The sequence below is a fragment of the Panthera leo genome, chromosome B1 (assembly GCF_018350215.1).
Source record: "Panthera leo isolate Ple1 chromosome B1, P.leo_Ple1_pat1.1, whole genome shotgun sequence".
NCBI classification, from domain to species: Eukaryota; Metazoa; Chordata; class Mammalia; order Carnivora; family Felidae; genus Panthera; species Panthera leo.
Window position 1 is genome coordinate 49102655 of NC_056682.1, and position 20098 is coordinate 49122752.

Consider the following 20098-nt stretch of genomic DNA (forward strand, 5'->3'; position numbering starts at 1 on the left):
TATTGTTGAAAGTGCCGCTATAAACACTGGGGTACAAGTGCCCCTATGTATCAGCACTCCTGTATCCCTTGGGTAAATTCCTAACCGTGCTATTGTTGGGTCATAGGGTAGATCTATTTGTAATTTTTTGAGGAACCTCCACACTGTTTTCCAGAGCAGCTGCACCAGTTTGCATTCCCACCAACAATGCAAAAGGTTCCCGTTTCTCCACATCTCTTCCCACAGTCAAGTCTGGGTGTATCACCTGGAGTCACAGGGACAATTCATTAACTAAAAATTCCCAGGTGGCTTCTGTGGCACACAGATGGAAGATGCTGATCCAAATCATCACCTTCATTTCAGATTAACAAATGAGGCCACAAGAGAGAAACAAACCTACCACATTCACTCAACACACCTAATGACACTCAAATTAATGAAATCTAAAACAAGACACCTGGTAACTACAGTCTCCTTTATTCTATATCATTCTATTAGTTTTATTATTTTTACACCAGAACTGTGATATGCTTAAGGTATAGATTAAACAAAAAATAAAAAAGGGATCTCAATACAGAAAATACATTTAATAAATAAAGCAAAAGCCAAAGATCGGGGGAGACCCAAGAGCGCAAAACAAGCCTTAACCAAAAATGTCTGGAAATACCCAAGGAGCTAGTCTTTTGAGCCATTTCTCGTGGCTTCCAGTGACCATATTTAATAAGGAGCACATCAGCCCAAAAAGGCCAGCAAAAAGGTTAATGGTTTAAAAGATAAGCAAAAGTAGACTTAAGTTGTACTGCGCAAAGTGCTTTCAACAGATCCATTAAAAATAAAGAATATGTGTGAGAAACACAATATGTGAGTGATGGTCACTCAATCCAAATCAATGTTAGACATACAGTTTACAGCATTTTATTACTGCTAGTGTTTTAAATCTGTATGTATGTACAAATCCAAATATTTGAGTAGCTAGTTTCTTAAACTTTCTAGAAAACCTACTACAATCTCAAATGCTTATCATCATAAGCATGTTAAGAAATATTGTAACTGTTCAAGTGTTAACTAGGTGCTACGGTCCTAAGACAGGCCACTTCCAAAAAGTCTAATAACTATGGATTATCACAGTAACTATATATTACAGTAAACAGAACAGTTATACACATGAGCCATCTGGAAAGCTCAGCAGTCATGAATATGAGGTGATCACTGGACATACATTTCCAAAGCTTCCACGATGTGTGCGGCAGAAGGGCGATCCTTAGGGTCTTCATTAGTGCATACGGAGAAGAGTTCAATTACTTTCTGGTACGTTTCATCCAGCTCTTCCATATTAACGGGTGGCCTCGTCCCCAAAGCTGCATAGTAGGCTTCATCATCAAAGTCACTTTCATCAAAAGTTTTATCTGCTCGTGAAGGCGTTGGAGATTGAAACAAACAAAATAACTTTTAAGTCATGGAAAAGCTTAGCAACTGCTCAAACTCACCCTCCCGAAACAAGATCTCCTCGTCCACTATGTTTTCGGTATGCACAGGCCATCTCTTCAATTATCCTGCCGTGGTGAAGATTAGATACTGTCACGGTTTATAGGTTACAACCCCCACCCTCTTACTGTGATAGCTTTCCAATCTTTTCCTTAGACTGTAGTGGCAGGATTCTCACACAGAGTCGTGACATGGAGGCTTTTCTTTCCAGGAAGCAACTTTATTCGTGCTGGCATGGCTCAGTGGGGCTCGTACCCGAAGAACTGAGCCCCGAACGCCACGTGGCATAGTTTTTTTATGTTTTCTATTTCTTTGTCTCCCATATACGGTAACACACAAACATGCAGTCTGATTGAGTGGTCTCATGTTACAAGGTCATGAGGGATGTTGTCACATATGCATGCAGCCAGGTTGCCTTGAGGTTTTTTGGTTTTGTTTTTTTTTTTATTTTCTTAGGGAGGGGACCCTACCACAAGACAAGAGGAACTTTTAAGGAAACATTTTGCTCTATAGGATTTTCTCAATTTATCTCCCTATTATCAATTAAGCTACAACTCATTTATATGAGAGAAAACTGAGATAGCACCAAGTTAGTCAGTAGTAATATAATCCACATCTCATGCCACTACCACTAAATCAAACATCTGTTTTAAGTTTCAATGTAATAGATAAAATATAATTTTATAAGCTAATCTTTAGTTCAAACTGAAGAGACTGGGATTTATGTTAAAAAAATATGTGGCTATACCTTCATCATCATCATCATCATCTGGAAGATTAATGTGTGGAATAGATAAAGTCATCATTTCCCACAGAGTCAGGCCAAAGGCAAATATGTCTGCCTTGTCAGTAATAATACCATTCTCTTCCAAAGCTTCCTTGGGTTTCCAAGGCTCGGTGCCAATGTAACAGGCCTCGGGGTCAGTCACTGAAATGAGTACAAGTAAGTCGGTCATAAGGGCAAGCACTAGAAATTACTAAGAAAGGCAAGCAACCCAAAGAAAAATGGGCAAATGATTTAGCAGGTAGTTTTAAAGGTTAAGAAATGTAGACAGTAAACACGAAAATACACTCAATCTCATTAGTAAGAATTACTTTTTCCTTATCAGATTGTTAAATATTAAAAAGCTAGTCAGTTGGCAAGGGTGTAGAGAAATAGCAATTCTCTTAGGAGGGGGCAGGAATACAGACAGACTGTGGATGTCAAGAGCACAGACTCCGGAGCCAGACTGCCTTGCCTGGGTTTAAAGGCATTTGCGAGTTGTGTGACTGTGAACAGATCAATGCATCTCTGTGCTCCAGCTTCTCCATTTTCAAACCATACTGTCATCAGGCAGAGAGAAGTACCATTTCTCTGCTTCTGTAATTGCTATGTCAGGGGAAAGGATAAGGGTCAAATCACACATTGGCTCTGAAAGCTTCTGCCCAGGAATGACATAGGCCTACTCATATTTCCATTTCCTTCTTCCTTTCCTCCCTTCCTTCCTTCCTTTCTCCCTCTCACATTAATAAAGACAGAACAAATGGGAGGAGGGAGAGGGAAAAATGAGAATCTCGCACTCAGGAAACCAAAGAGCCAGTAGACAAGCACTCATTAATTCATTCATTCAACATTCTGGGTTGGGGGGGTACATCTAATAAGTACACTCTGAAGACAGAGTGAGAACAAAGAAGCCAGACTGGGGCAGCACCCAGCATCGGGTGGCAAGGACGAAAGATGTCTCTATGAGAGCCTTTTCACTTAACACCAGCTTTTGGACAGTACACATTGGAAGGCAGTCATGTCCAGTATAAGCTCCCTGAAGGTTTTCCCCCATCCCACCTTGTACCTAAGAGGCACCTAATAGAATGCCTGACTAGGTAAGAGTCTAGACATGGTCGACAAGGGCAGTGAGTCTGGTGATAAGGTTAAGGAGTCAGTCATACCTCATTTTATGTTGGTCAAATTCCTACAGGGATGTACCACACCAAATAGCTTTCTAGAGCTCAGGATCTAATACATCACCTCCAATTGGAGATGCCAGCCAAGTGCATTTCCTATATGTCCGTGGATATTTGCCCAAGCGTGAGATTAGAATTTAAACATAATGGACGTGGTTCCCCCACATATGTTACTGATCAAGACTGCTTCTCTGTGAAGATGGATTGTTCTGACAAAAGTCTGGTGTGATCATCAACTGATGGTTGACTCATTCTTTTTTGTCAATACAGAAACAACGGATATTTTATTGCCCTTTGCTACATTCAAAAAGGATAAGCAGACATTACCTGATTTAGTTCTCATGGTCATTATGCCAAACTGAAAAATAATTAAACTGGAGCTTCTCCTCATTCTTCAATTCTTAGCCGAAACATTATTTATTTAGGAAGGCCTTTCTCAACATCTAGGCTGTGTTAAGTGGCACTGTCGTGTTTATATAATCCCTTCTATCATAACAGTCATTATGCTGTACATTATTCAAGAGCAGCTTGCTGTCCTAGATTATGAACAGTAAAAGGGTTAAGAACTGAAAAAAACAGAAGAGGAAGGAGAACGTCCAAGTATATTCTACAGGGTGCCTGGGTGGCTCAGTCAGTTGAGCATCCAACTTTGGCTCAAGTCATGATCTCGCAGTTCGTGAGTTCAAGCCCCATGTCGGGCTCTGTGCTAACAGCTTAGAGCCTGAAGTCTGCTTCAAGTTCTGATTCTTCCTCCCTCTGCCCCTCCCTCGCTCATGTTCTGTCTGTCTCTCTCCCTCTCAAAAATAAACATTAAAAAAAAAATTCAAATGTATTCTACAAGGTCAGCATTGTCCTGATACCAAAACTAGATAAAGACACTACAAAAACAAAAAACAAAAACAAAAAAACCCAATAAAACTACCAGCCAATATCCCTGATGAACACATATGTAAAAATCCTCAATAAAATATTGGCAAACTGCATACAATGGTGTAATTAAAAGGATCCTTCACCATAATCAATGGATTTTATTCCAGGGATGCAAAGACGGTTTAAGATTGATAAATCAATCAATGTGATTAACCATACCAACAAAACAAAGGATAAAAATCATATGATCATCTTGAGGCACCTGGGTTGCTCAGTCGGTTAAAAGTGTCTGACTCTCCATTTTGGCTCAGGTCGTGATCTCACAGTCCGTGAGATCAGATCAAGCCTTGTGTTGGGTTCTGAGCTGACAGCACAAAGCCTGTTTGGGATTCTTTCTCTCCTTTTTTCTCTGTCCCTCCCCTATTTGCATATGTGTGCTCTCTCTCTCTCTCTCAAAATAAATAAACTTAAAAAAAAATCATATGATCATCTCAAAAGACGCAGAAAAGGCTTTTGACAAAATTTGACATCTGTTCATGATGAAAATTCATAAAACAAAGTGGGTTTAGAGGAAATATACCTCAACATAATAAAGGCCATAAATGGAAAACCACAGCTAACATCAGTCTCGATGAAAAACTGAGAACTTTTCCTCTAAGATCAGGAACAATGTAAGGATGTCCACTTGTGCCACTTTTATTCAACATAGTACTAGAAGTCCAAGCCATTGTAATCAGACAAGAAAAAAAAAAATAAAAGACATCCAACTTAGTAAGGAAGAAGTAAACTGCAGATGAGATGATGCTTTGCACAGAAAACCCTAAAGACTCCACCAAAAACCTATTAGAAGTAATAAATGAATACAGTAAAGTTTCAGGATATAAAATTAATATACAGAAATCTGTTGCTCTCTATATACTAATAACAAAGTAGAAAAAGAAATTAAGAAAACAATTCCAGGGGCACCTGGGTGGTTCAGTCAGGTAAGTGTCCAACTTCAGTTCAGGTCATGATCTCACAGTTTCTAAGTTTGAGCCCTGCATTGGGTTCTCTGCTGTCAGCGCAGAGCCTGCTTCAGATCCTCTGTTTGCCTATCTCCCTGCCCCTCCCCAGCTCACTCTCTCTCTCAAAAATAAACATTAAAAAAAATTTTTTTTAAAGAAAATCATTTTAAATCATTTTAAAAATCATCATTAAAGACAAACAAAAAGCAGAAACCAGACCTACAAATTCAGAGAACTGATGGTTGCCAGAGGGGAGAGGGATGCGGGGCATGGGCAAAATGAGTGAAAGGGAGATACAGTTTCCAGTTATGGAAAGAATAAGTCATAGGGATGAAAGTTACAGCATAGCATTGTATGGTGACAGATGGTAGCTACACTTGGGAAAGCATAGCGTAATGTGTAGGTTTATCATACACCTGAAACTAACATAATATTGTGTGCTAACTATAATTAAATCAAACTATAATCAATTAATTAAAATCAATAAAAAAATAACATACAAAAATTCTTAAGAAATGGTAAGGACTGTGTCTATCCTATTTTCCTCTATATTCATAATACCTCGCACAGTGCTTGGCCATACTAAGTATTAACAATATTTGTTAAATAATCTAGAGATAACCACTGTTAAAACTGGGCTTGTCACAGCACACCTTATATTATAGTTGTGAAACATGGGAATATACCACCTATTGAAACACAAAACTTAAAAATAACTTGTAAAGAGGCGCCAGGGTGGCTCAGTTGGTTAAGCATCCAACTTCAGCTCAGGTCATGATCTCACAGTCTGTGAGATCAAACCCTGCATTGGGCTCTGTGCTGACAGCTCAGAGCCTGGAGCCTGCCTCATATCCTGTGTCTCCCTCTCTACCTCTCCTCCACTCACAATCTGTCTCTCAAAAATGAGTAAATGTTAAAAAGAAAAAAAAAGAAAAGAAAAAGAAAACTTTTAAAGATTTAGGTGTATTTTTTCCCAAACTTTTCTTAATGTGTACATATTTAAGTGCTATTTTACGATCTGTTCATCTCACTCAATATATCTGGATATACCATTCCTACAAATATAAACCTGTATCATTTTAATAACATTCTATTGTTTGGTGGTACAATAAATTAAACCACCCCTTACTGGTGGACATTCGCCTAAAGTTTTGCATAGTCTATTCTGCTACAATGTATATTTTTATAAGTTAGTACATACACAATTCAGTAAAAAAAGATTAATTTCTCTCCCAGCACCTGTTATTTTTAAAGTGCTTAGGAGTAAACTTCCTCATAAAGAGAAAGCCTTAGCCCAAGAGAAAAAAGAAGAGAACTGCCTTCTCTTAATGCATGGCTGGTTTAGTCAGCTATGCTGACTATAAGCATATATTGATGAAGCAGAGAGTGCCGGTAAAGGAGCTGCAGAGACATTTCCCCCAGGCTTACACATGTGTTTTTGAGAAAGCCAGATCAAGTTTTTAATTAAAAGTATGTATTGAAAATAAATGCCCTCAAATATACACCTTCAAGGAAGCACAAACCCAGGGTTTATGGCTTCACAGGATGGGCTGATGCTGGGCACCAGTGAAGATTTCACGTGTTAGTATTTTTATCAGGATAGTTATCGTTTTCGTTACTGCTGTGTTTTCAACACTGCATGAGTTTTGATTCTTCTGTCTTAACTCTATTTCTTCTACAAGCCTAAGTCTCTTGGTTTTGCAGAAATTAATATATCGGATTACTATAAAAAATGTCTGCAGTGCCCAATTATTTTTTGGAATATGTTCTTGGGAATGAATTATAGGATCAAAGGGCATTTTGGAAGGGTTTTGTTTTGTTTTTTAAATATAGATTTCCAAATTGCCCTCTGAAAAGACTGTACCATTGTAGCAGTTACCAGTGCTGTTCATCAAGTAGGTCATACTCTCCCCCCATCTGGACACAAAGATGGATGCACTTTTTGGCCTGTCAAGGTTGGATGGAGCCATCTGACTTGTTCTGGTCAGTGAGTTGTGAAAGAAGTGCCTTGTGTCATTTCTAATCTGGGGCATTTAATTGTTAGTGCAAGACTTGTGGAGCAGCACTTTCCAACAGAACTTTCTGTGGTAATAAAAATGTTCCATATCTGCATTGTCCCAATATGGTAGGCACTAACCACAGGCAGCTACTGAGCACTTGAAAAGTGGCTAGGGTGGCTGAGGAAATCAATTTTTAAACTTTTCAAATATTTATTAATTTCAATAACTGTATGTAGCTAGTGGCTACTGTACTGCACAGCTCTGGAGCCTTTTCACCCTCCATATGTACAGTGACGGCAGTGTTCCGTATAGCGGATGTTCTAGCCGCTTAGGTCCTAAAAATGAGAAACATAGCCATAATGGATCTGTAGCTTGAATAAGCTGTGGTTGCTTTAAGCCACTGAAGTTTTTGAGGGTGTATGCTACCACAGCAAAACTTATCCTAACCTGAATGATACCTGATATGATACTGAATGATAACCTGAACTGCAACTTCTACTTAGCGTATGAGAGTACATGTTAAGCTAATTTGGAAGTAAGTCAGCCAAAGACAAATACATGATTTCACTCATGTGTGGAATTTGAGAAACAAAACAGATGAACATGGGGGAAGGGAAGGAAAAATAAGATAAAGACAGAGAGGAGACAAACCATTAGAGACTCTTAAATACAGAGAACAAACTGAGGGTTGCTGGTGGGGTGTTGGGCGGGGATGGGCTAGATGGGTGATAGGCATTAAGGAGGGCACTTGTTAGGAAGAGTACTGGGTGTTAGATGTAATAATGAATCACTAAATCCTACTCCTGAAAAAATAACATAACATAAAATGGTTTCTAGTTTTAGTGTCCTTCTTAAGCCCAATTTTAATGAATTATTTACCTGTAATTTTTTTCACTACTCTTTTTTAACATCTTAAAATCCTAATCCTCACATCTTAATCCTACAAGGATTAGACTGAGAATGGAAAATAGCTTTATTTTTTCTAAAATGTCCACACATCATCATTTACTGACTCAACTACTTCTTTCTCAATACTACTAAACGTCAGTGTTATATAATAAATTTGATATATTTGGGACTACTTGACTCCTTACATTTTTCTGCCTATTTTGGCAGGAATATCACTGCTTTCACTACTGTGGCTTTATAATACTTAACATCACCTCAGGAAAATTCCCATTCATCATTCTTTCACAAAATTTTCATGGTTATGTTTGAACATGTATCAAGGTTGAACTTCACATGTTTACAAACCATGAACTTTGACATGTTCAAAAATAAAACAGATCATGTTGGGATAATGCAGAATTTATGGATTTATTAATTTACTTCTGCTTTCTGTCTCTAAGGCTTCAATTATTTTTTTACCTGATGTGAATTCAGAACTCAAACTTAGTTTCATAAAGGTTAAATAATGAAAATGTTTTGCTTTGAGTAGTATTGACCATATCAAATAGGTTTTGATTTTCTAAATACAGTATAGCTGGAATTTGATTTCAGCTAAGAATTATTTACAAATATTTTAAATTCTTAAAAAATGTGGGTGTTTTGTTTCCAATTGTGTCACTAATTTCTAGATTTGCAGCACTGAGGACAAGGTAATCTCAGGTTCTCGTAACTTTATGTGCGTTCAGGTTTAATAAATACTTGGATGCGTAGAGATTCACCTTATTATCTACTCAGATATTCTACATCTTAGTTTTGTCTATTTGACCTACTAAGGATTGAGAAAATTATGCCAAAAATATCTTACTTGCATCCTGTTTCATAATTTCTCCTTTATTTTCGAAAGTTTCAACTTGGTAGCAGTTATATAGCCTAAATGCTCATAACAGTCCTATCTTTATGAATGAATACAGACATCTTTATAAAGTCACTCTATTCATCTTGGCTTTTTTCTTCACTTAACTCGCTGATTTTTACTAGAAATTAAAGTGTACAAAAGTTCTGGGGCACCTGGGTGGCTCAGTTGGTTGAGCGTCTGACTTCGGCTCAGGTCATATCTCACGGTTTTTGAGTTCAAGCCCGCATCGGGCTCTGTGCTGATGGCTCGGAATCTGGAGCCTGCTTCAGATTCTGTGTCTCCCTCTTTCTCTGCCTCTACCCTGCTCGTGCTCTCTCTCTCGAAAATAAATAAACATAAAAAAAAAAAGCATACAAAAGTTCTAAACAGCATTCATTAACCTTCATTTTACCACATATTCATATGAAGAAGCACATTTAAATGTTATTTATTAAATAACATGTTTAAAGCAGGGAACTTCTTTATGATGCTGGCTCTTGGTTCTTACCAAGATCTTAAATTCGCTGAGAATGGTCAGTATTTATATCAGAGAAGAAGGAGTCGAGAATGGTCAGTATTTACATCAGAGAAGGAGTCGGGGCAGGCCAAAGGGCAAGCAGCAGAAGATCTAGCTTTATTAGCACCCCTCTCTCCTTCTTCCACCCATTTCTTCTTCTACCAGTTTCCCCAATCTTAACATTATGCGAAACTAAATGAGTTCCTTTATAAAACCTTATTAAAACTGTTTTCTACTCCCAGATCTTTTACCACATAAAAATCCCAAGCCAGGTTAGAAATAGTTCCTAAAGTTATCTTCAGTTAAATTATATTAATAAAAATGCAATAATTTATATTGGTGTGACAAAGCAGGGGGCTGGAGGCTGGGTGGAAGAGAGACAGGAAAGGAGTGGTATTATTTATTGTATACTTTTTATACATAGTTTTTAAGTATATAAACTTATTACCTATTTAAATATGTAAAAATTAGAAACCTAAAAATTGCATAAAAATAAAGTTAAAAAAAAATACTACTTACCAGTCATATTTTCATCCAGTGGTAGAGAGACTCCTACATCACAGATTTTAATTGTTTCAAAATCACCTTTAATTACAACATTTGAGGACTTTATGTCTCCATGAAGCAGTTTCTTTTCTTGGTGTAGATACTAAAACAGTTGAAATTTAATACATATGAGCAAATATATAAACTGATAAAAATATAGGATAACCTTCGAACAAAAATAACAACTTGAACTCCCTTCCTGAACTGCAGGATTGTATCTGTTCATCATTTCAAACTATCTGAAGTCAGACCAGGGAACATCCTTTGTTACCATAGTCCGCCATACTGACCAGACCTAAAGGAGTCTTTGAAAATCAATGTCCATTTATAGGTAAGCTAACTTTTTTATTTTCAAACTCATCTCATACTTGTCTATTAAAAGAAGACACTGCAGCTTTAAAAATATACCACAATTGGAGCACCTGGGTGGCTCAGTCAGTCATGATCTCATGGTTCGTGAGATTGAGCCCCCCAACAGGCTCTAAGGCAGGGTGGGGAGTCTGCTTGGGATTCTCTCTCTCCCTCTCTCTGCCCCTCCCCTGCTCATGGCTCTCTCTCTCTAAATAATACAAATATATTTTAAAAAATACACCAAATTTTCCTTGAGGCTAGTCATTTTTAGAAGTAAATTTGGGATCTTCACAATGAGGCACACTTTTCTCAAATGACTGAGGTGATGCAGAACAGATGACTAAGGGCTACACAGAGGTCACAAGCAGAAGAGGAAGCAGAAGTGTAATCTAAGACTAAATTTTGTTTTACACATCAACTCTTTCTTAGTAATGCTACTCACCCATAATCAAAAATAATCTTGCTACACTGTTATTTGTTCATCAGCATCTGAGCATCTACTCTGTGAGCTGGGTTTGAAAATACTCCAGAGACAATTTTTGGTATGTATCTTGGAACACTTACTGTGCTTAATTTATTATTTTTCTAAAAGTTTATTTATTTATTTTGAAAGAGAGAGAGGGAGGGAGAGAGAGTGCAAGTGAGCTGGGGAGGGCCAGAGAGAGAGGGACAGCAAGAATCCCAAGCAGGCTCCACACTGTCAGTACGGAGCCCAACATGGGGCTTGATCTCACGATCTGGGAGTTCATGACCTGAGCTGAAATCAAGAGTCAGATGCTTAACCGACTGAGCCACCCAGGTGCCCCAAAACTAATACAATTATTTTTTTCTTTTATTTATTTTTTAAAGAATATAATTTATTGTCAAATTGGCTTACATACTAACTCCTAACATGCGACTTTGATATCAGTATCAATCATGATCCACTTTTGAGTCATTCAATGGTGTTTTAGAACCAGCATTACTTCTGTTTGGTTATTAGGATAAATAATTCTTTTCCCGGGGTTCCTGGGTGGTTCAGTCAGTTAAGTGTCCAACTCTTGATCTCGCTCAGGTCATGATCTCAACACTTGTGAGTTCAAGCCCCAAGTCAGGCTCCTCACTGACAACATGGGGCCTGCTCTGGATTCTGTCTTCCCCTCTCTCTGCTCCTCCCCTGCTCTCTCTTGCACTCTCTCTCTAAAAATATATAAATAAACTTTAAAACAAAAGTTTTCCTTCTTTACACAGTATCTATCAAAAGTCACAACAATTTATTTGCATAACATTGAGAGAGCTTTTTTCATTTAACCCACACATGTAAACTGATGTTCAAAACTTAACATCCCACAAGACAATTTTAAGAGGTTTATTTACATGAAAGAAGGGTTAGGCTGCACCCCCAGGAATAATTACTAAATTTGTGTTAAACTGATTAATCCTTTTAACTACACCTAACACAAGATCTCTATAAACAAAACTACCTGGGTTGGGTTATTTCAGGCTACGTAAAGGCTTCAAACAATACTTTGCTGATCAAAACAAGGAAATAGTGCACTATGCAATATGTGAGTTTGTAAAGACTTTAACTTAAGGCAACTACCTCTTTTGGGGAAAAAAAAAATCCCACCTTGTAATTAGGTATATAAAGTCCCACAGAAGTCATTTAAAATATAATGGCATGGTTACCTTTAACCCTTTCGCCATGTTCAAAGCAACTTTTAAAATTATGGCTGCTGGAAAAGGATCTTGGCTGTCTTTATTTCGTTCTTCTATTAAGTCATTTAAAGACTTTTCCCCTCCATATTCCATAGCAAGACACAGACTACCATCACTGGCTTCAGTGAAAGCACGATAACCTTAAAGAAAACAGGATATTTTCTTACTAGAATAGGGAAGAACAACTGTATTTATGTTTTTTTACAGTGATCAAAAACATGTCTGGAGTAACACTGACAAAATACAATGAAACCACTATTTATGAAACTAATTCAGTAGATATAATTTAAAATGACTTCAGTGCTTGCCAACAGTATTGCAAATTAAAATATTTTTAAATGAAATGCTCTATGCCTTCCTAAATATAATGGTTTCACCAGTCTTAATTATATTAGAAAATAAGGAAATTCTCTAAATAAGATCATTGTATATTCCTGAATTCTTTACAGTGCCACCATCATAATGACTATATTTATTCCCATGAAATTTTAAATATATATAAACATTACAAATATTACATAATAATTTATATTCTAAAACAGTCACAATAATTTGATTCTTGCCAAACTCCACCATCATCTTCATTTTTATTAGTGAAACTGATTAAGAGATTATATACACAGTTTCTGAATAAACACACATACTGCTACGAAATAAATTTAAACTTACCTACAATGTTTGGATGATGGAGGTTTTTCAAAATCTTAGCTTCATCTATTAGCCTCTTTTGATACATACTTTGATAATGATCATTACATCTAGGGTTAATCTTTTTCACAGCCCAAGGAGAATGAGACAAACCTCTTGGAGATCTTAAAAAAATAATCAAAAATTATATAGAAAGAATAAGAACCACAATGTATTTCAAATGACTAGGAAGAACTTACACATTTTGAAAAGAGCTCAATAATAATTTGTTTTAAACATTTTCAAAAAATATTTTCAACTATCAACACCTCTGCTCCATATCCTTTTTAATGGAAGATATCTAGCTGATATATCTGTTAATTATAAGAGGAGTCTGACATCTATTGCTGAAAGGGATGGGTTAAAAAGAGGCAATTAGAAGGAAAAAGATGGAATGTTATAAATTTTAAACTTCAAAATTATTATACTATTTTCTAATTTTTCCATTCCAGCATGTCAGACTACCAACTACTTATCAAACATTTAACTATATGTACCACAGGCAAGTTACAGAATGGTAAATAATAAACATTAATGTCCAAGAAGTTTAAAGAAGAGATGTACAAAAAACATGTGACTCATATATGATCACGCAAAGAATAACAGATTGTTCTTAACCAACAAATATTGTGTCCCTACACTAGCCAGTCCATCCTATACTGTTCACCATCTACTCAAAAGACGTATGTTTAAGGAGATAATAAACATACAAATGAGAAAAAAATATAAAGTGTCTATTTTCTAGGAAGATACAGCCATTTTAAGAATATTTAAGGTGTAAACATTTTGAAGTCTAAATAAATAGGTAAAACAAAGTCAGGGAAAAGCTTACCTGATAAAGTAGGTAGTTATTTATGGGTACAGCAAATTAACAAGGACAAAGTATATGCGACATATGGGCACAAAAGCTAATGAAAGAGCCTCAGAAGTTAGAGATAAAAAGTTTAACAATAGGAAGATAAAACAATAGACGGAGCCAAGAACCTACTTAGCTTTTTACTACTTCATGAACACAGCTCTATGATCACAGGACCTTTTTTCTCTCTTTTTTTAAATCAAAAAAACATGCACTTAAAGGATTGCTAGATTTAACTTACATACATCTATCATACACAAGTTTATCCGAACTATTCTTAAACCTCCAGTTTTAGATAACAGTATTTGAAGATGACCTCTTCCATATCATTTTATTATGAAAAATATATTTTTCAGGGTGCCTGCGTGGCTCAGTCTGTTAAACGCCCATCTCCTGATATCGGCTCAGGTTGTTGTGATCTCTTGGTCCTGAGATCGAGCTCCACTGCAATGACAGTGCAGAGCCTTCTTGGGATTCTCTCTTTCCCTCTCTCCCCGCCCTTCCCCTGCTGGTGTGTGCTCGCACTCTCTCAAAATAAACTTAAAAATATGAAAAATAATACACCACGATTTTACTTGAGGCTAGTCATTTTTAGAAATAAATTTGGAATCTTCACAATGAGGCACATGCACACTCACTCTCTCTCAAAATAAATAAACATTAAAAAAAAAAGAAAAATATGTATTTCAAGTTTCAAAGGGTACCCCTCAACTCCTGAGTGTTTAGAATTCAGTGAACAGGGGCACCTGGGTGGCTCAGTCAGTTAAGCATCCAACTTTGGCTCAGGTCATGATCTTCTGGTTCATGGGTTCAAGCCCCATGTTGGGCTCTGTGCTGACAGCTCAGAGCCTGGAGCCTGTTTCAGATTCTGTGTCTCTCTCTCTCTCTCTCTCTGCCCCTCTCCTGATCACTCTGTGTCTCTCTCTCTCAAAAATACATAAACATTAAAAAAATTTTAGAATTCAGTGAACAATTCCATATATGCCTTTTCCATAACATATCTCAATCTACAGACATATATATGAAATCTGAATAAAATATTTTGCCAAACTATATGTTGGTTTGTTGAAAAGATAAAACAGGCAGATCTTTAATGAGATCGCAGTAGGAAAAAAGATAAAAGAAGACCCGAACAATAATACTGTTAACAAAAACAGCCACAGATTTGTCAGAGATACAAAAATATGTGAATAAATACAACTTTTACCTCAATAAAATTAAAAGACAAAATGGACAAATTTCTAAGAAAACATAATCAAGAGTTTATAATATCCTTGTAACAAATAGTAAGCCTAAATAATTTTACAAGTGAGTTTATTAAACTTTCAAGGAAGCTATCGTTCCATCTTACATAAACTGTTCCAGGGAATAGAAAGAAAGGGGACTATGAATTTAGTATAACCTTAATAAACAAATCAAACAGGGACAGCAAAAATGGAAAATCACAAGCCAATTCCACTTAAATCATATCTGTAAAACTCCTAAAGAGCAAAATGAAGCCAGCAGTTTTATTAAAAAATAGTAATATATCACAACTAAGTTAATTTAGGAATGCAAATTTGATTTAACATAAAAAAATATAGACTTCTAGATTAAAATGATAGCTTGAAACTACACATATGATTTTGATACCTCCCAAGCCCCACTAAAATAAAAGCAAATGGGTATATTAAGACCTATATCCAAATAATGCAGAGGAGACAACACATTTCTGGAAGCTTGGAAAAAAGATTAAAGTAACTGACTTAACAGGCCCAGTGAACTTCCTGAAAGTTACTTAAAAAGCAGGGGCGCCTGGGTGGGTCGGTCAGTTAAGCGTCCGACTTCGGCTCAGGTCATGATCTCACGGTCCGTGAGTTCGAGGCCCGCGTCGGGCTCTGTGCTGACCGCTCAGAGCCTGGAGCCTGTCTCAGATTCTGTGTCTCCCTCTCTCTCTGCCCCTCCCTTGTTCATGGTCTGTCTCTCTCTGTCTCAAAAATAAATAAACGTTAAAAAAAAAAAAATAAAAAAAAAAAAAAGCAGATGAATTCCTAGATGCCCTCCCCAATTCTGTATCACTAGCAGTTGTCCACCTCCTAATCCCCCGGCTTCTGAAGACTGGAGACTGGCTTTGGAAGGGATAAAGGCAGAGGGTCTTTAACTGAGTTTAGTACTGGCACAGTTGAGAACCTGTGAACCACACGAGGAAAGGGTAATTCATGGCCAGATGCACACTAAATGCTCAATGTGTTTTCACATGTGTATATTAATATCCAGATCCGGATACACAGCGCTTATAGCACCCTCAAAAGACTTAGGATGCCATTTTAGAATGGAAAACTTTCAGATAGTTCATTAAAAACAAGACAGACAGGGGCACCTGGGTGGCTCAGTCAACTAAGCATCTGACTTTGGCTCAGGTCATGATCTCATGGTCTGCGGGTTTGAGCCCCGTTTCAGGTTCTGCTGACGGCTCAGAGCCTGGGGCCTGCTTTGGATTCTGTGTCTCCCTCTCTCTACCCCTCCCCCACTCATGCTCTGTCTCTCTGTTTCTCTCAAAAATAAACATTAAAAAAATTAAAAAAAAAAAGAGAGACAAAAATGAAAAAAATAGACATATCAGAAGATGAGGTTGGAGAAATCTCCCAGAAAACAGGGCAAAAAGACAGAAAAAAGAACCCCCCCCCCAAAAAAAAAGGTAGATAATAGGAATTCCTGATAGAGAAGAGAATGGGGGGTAGGGGGGAAAGGTGGTAAAAACTATCAACAAAGTAATTTAAAAAATAGTATCTTAAAATTTAAGAGTAGGAATTTTCAGATTCCAAGAGGTCCATACCCATGTATGTCACTGTGAAATTTCAGGAACACTGGTGACAAACAGATCATACAAGGTTCCAGGACAGTGGGAGGGACAGATTACATAAAACAGATCATATAAAAAGCTTCAGAAATGTCAAGAGCACCACTATAAGCTAATAAACAATGGAGCAATGCCCCCGAAATTCTAGAGGAAAATTATTTCCAGAGGAGAATTGTGATCCAGAAAAACAAAAAGGGCCATTCAAGTACATGGGTAAAATGAAAACATTTTCAAAAATGCAAATTCTCAAAAATCTATTTCCTGTGCATCTTTTCATGGGGAGCTACTAATGCCCTCAATCAAAATGAAATGTAAACCAAGAAACAGTAAGATGTAAGATACAGAAAAACAGGATCCGATTCACTAGAGAAGTAAAGGAAATGTCCAGGTTCCCAGTAAAAGAAAATCCCAGGTTGACAGGGCCACATTAGGAGTGGTATGGTCAGGCAGTGAGGGCTATTTTTCAGTATCAACAATGTGAAGCTTTCTAATTAAGTCTCTCATACATAGAACTTTGTTGGCAACACAGTTTACATTTAAGGACATTTTTTTAAAAGGGGGAAAAACGAGACTAACCATGAACCTGTGAGAAATGTTTTCCTTTCAAAATAGTTTGGACAAGAGTTTTTAGACACTAAAGAATATCCAGAAAACAAATAGCACAGAAACACACAAAGAAGGTGTTTAAACTGCAAAAATTCTTCAAGAATAGCCACTTATATATAATTGCTATGTTATTCTCAATTCATTAGCTTTAAAAAAAATTTTTTTTAACATGTATCTATTTTTGAGAGACAGAGACAGAGCACGAGCAGGGTAGAAGCAGAGAGAGAGGGAGACACAGAATCTGAAGCAGGCTCCAGGCTCTGAGCTGGCAGCACAGAGCCCCAAGCGGGGCTCAAACTCATGAACCATGAGATCATGGCCTGAGCCGAAGTTGGATGCTTAACTGACTGAGCCACCCAGGCGGCCCTCAATTCATTAGCTTTTACTGAAGAAAGCATTTCTATTTGGAAACAACATAAACCTGGATGAAGCTAAGGATACGGTGGAAGTCAGGCTAATTCTAAGAATGCATTAAGGAATATATATTGACCTAAGTTGTTTGCCACTTAAGAAACATGAAACTAGGTACAGAGTAATGAGTCAAAGAAAAAAAATTTTTTGTTTTAAGTTTATTTTTTTATTGAGAGAGAGTGGGGAAGAGCAGAGACAGAGGGAGGACAGAATCCCAAGCAGGCTCCGGAGCCTTGACAAGGGGCTCGATCCCACAAACTGTGAGATCATAACCTGAGCAGAAATCAGTAGTCAGACGCTTAATCGACTGAGCCTCCCAGGCGCCCCTACAGAAACAATTTTTTTAAGAATGTGTTTGTTGACACTTATAATTTCATTTTTCTTTTAACACAAATGTCCTGCTTTAAAATCCTGTATATACCCTTCTCACTTAACAACGACATAAGAAATAAAAAACTTTACTTCTTTAAATGAGAGCATCTTGAGAAGGCCACTCTCCAAACAGAGATAAGCAGTCACTGACATCCCCCAATATTAGCATCCTTTCTGAGATTTTCTTATTGAGAATCCTGCATTGTTACCATACAGGAACCCCTTTCCTCTATCCCTTTCCCTTCCCACACAAGCCAACGAAAAATTGTAAATTACTTCTTTAGTAACCCATCACCAGGAAGTTAGGATAAAAGTATACCAGGAAAAACTCTTGACAAATTATAAAATGTTCTAGGACTGGAATATAGCAGTCAGATAAGATCAGGAACATACCTCAAATCAAAATATTTAAATTTTCATATTCTTCTTTGTCTCCAAGTACAGTGCAACTATATTTCATGTGAAAAGGTTAATCTGGAATGTTATACTCACCTTTTCATAAGGTAGACATTTACTCCAGTACCAAAGCCAAGCTTCTGCATAAAGGGAGAGGCAGGAATATTTATACATGGAGTTGAACATAGTGCTGATGTCAGAAAGAAAAATTAAAATAGAAAGTAAATGTTTGAAAAGACCTCTACACAAGCATCCTAATATTTTCAACATATGAGTATTAATTGGCATAGTCTTTTGGAGAGCAATCTGATACTATTATCTACACTAATTTTAAATGGATATCCTTTGACTATGTCTACTTTTGGAGCCCTATCTTATGGCAACACCGAAGCAGGGGTCAGCAAACAGCCTATTTTTGTTTGGCCCACAAGCTAAGATTTATTCTTAGATTATAAAAGTGTTGTGAAGAAATAAAGAAGAATATGAGGGGTGCCTGGCTGGCTCAGTCAGTAGAGCATGCAACTCTTGATCTCGGGTTGTGAGTTCGAGCCTCATGTTTGGTATAGAGATTACTTAGAAATAAAAGAGTCCAAAGAGTCCCTATGTGGCCCACAAAGCCTGAACTATTTACTGTATGCTGTTTGCCAATGATTGAAAGACATCATAGACACACATGCATGCACACATATATATTTGAATACTGGGGATCTGATTTTGTGACTGCAAAAAACAAACAAACATCTAAGTAGTCATCACTAGAGTCATAATTATACTATATTTGTATTACAGAGCATAATACAGTCATTAAAAAAGATGAGATAGAGGAGTCCTACTTTTGTTCGTGAACAATTGAACAATCTTCTCATCATGAACAATTAAAAAACTTGATACAAGTTTTCAGACATTTGACAACAAATGTCTGAGAGAAGAAAAACAAATGAGGTAAGGCCTAGCCCTGCCCTAACTTATTGCTTGAAGGCACTTTCTGGGCTGCAGCACAAAGAAATAGAGCCCAGAAATCTTAATCAAATTTAGAAGATGGAGATCAGGGGTCAAGGAGGCCTAAGAAGCTAGAATTTGTGGAGCAGGGAACTACAGGGAGCCACAAAATGAGAGAGAAAGCTCCAGAGAGCTGAAAAGAGGTCGCCCTTTGTGTGTTTGGTTATCTGACATACGATGAATAGAACATCCCAAAGTCAAGAAAAGCACCAAATGCAAGCAGTAGACTCAACGACAGTCAGAGATCACACAGGTCTAGGAATAGTTCTCTCACCATCAGCCAGAGTGTGGTAACTCTGTAACACACAGGGTATTGATTAAAGTCCTCTAAATGGTCACAATTTAATAGTATAGCTATATTTTAGCCCAAGGAAAAGGTTTAGAATAAAGCTTCAAAGCCTCAAAAGAAATAAGCTAATAATGTGCAGGTAACTGGACCATAACAAAATCACACACCCTTGCAAGGAACAAGAAAATATAGCCCTCAACAATGTAAAATGTCCAGCAGCCGAAAAAAATTACCAGGCATGAAAGGAGAAAGATAATCCATACCAGGAGAAAAATAAACCAATAGAAATATACCATAAAATAACAGTAACGGAGACTTCGGAGGTTAAGAACCTTAAAATATAAATCTTAAAAAAATATACTCAGTAATGTAAAGGAAAATGTAAGAACAAGCAAAGAAGATGTAAAAAAAAAAAAAAAAAAACAAAAAACCTCATGGGACTTCAAGGAATAAAAAATACAATGGATAA

General features: G+C 37.0%; 1 protein-coding gene across 3 annotated transcripts in view; it reads right to left on the reverse strand.

Moving 5' to 3' along the window:
* Window positions 1-435: 435 nt before the first annotated feature.
* Window positions 436-20098, reverse strand: part of PBK (PDZ binding kinase) — a 28209-nt gene continuing 8546 nt past the window's right edge. For all 3 annotated transcript variants that reach the window (XM_042934936.1, XM_042934937.1, XM_042934938.1), the window contains exons 3-8: window positions 18438-18531; window positions 12844-12986; window positions 12145-12314; window positions 10099-10228; window positions 2213-2392; window positions 436-1385 (exon numbers count right to left, since the gene is read on the reverse strand). In XM_042934936.1, the coding sequence (XP_042790870.1) occupies window positions 1186-1385; window positions 2213-2392; window positions 10099-10228; window positions 12145-12314; window positions 12844-12986; window positions 18438-18531 (917 nt within the window). In that variant the 3' untranslated portion in view covers window positions 436-1185. The remainder of the gene's footprint in view (window positions 1386-2212; window positions 2393-10098; window positions 10229-12144; window positions 12315-12843; window positions 12987-18437; window positions 18532-20098) is intronic.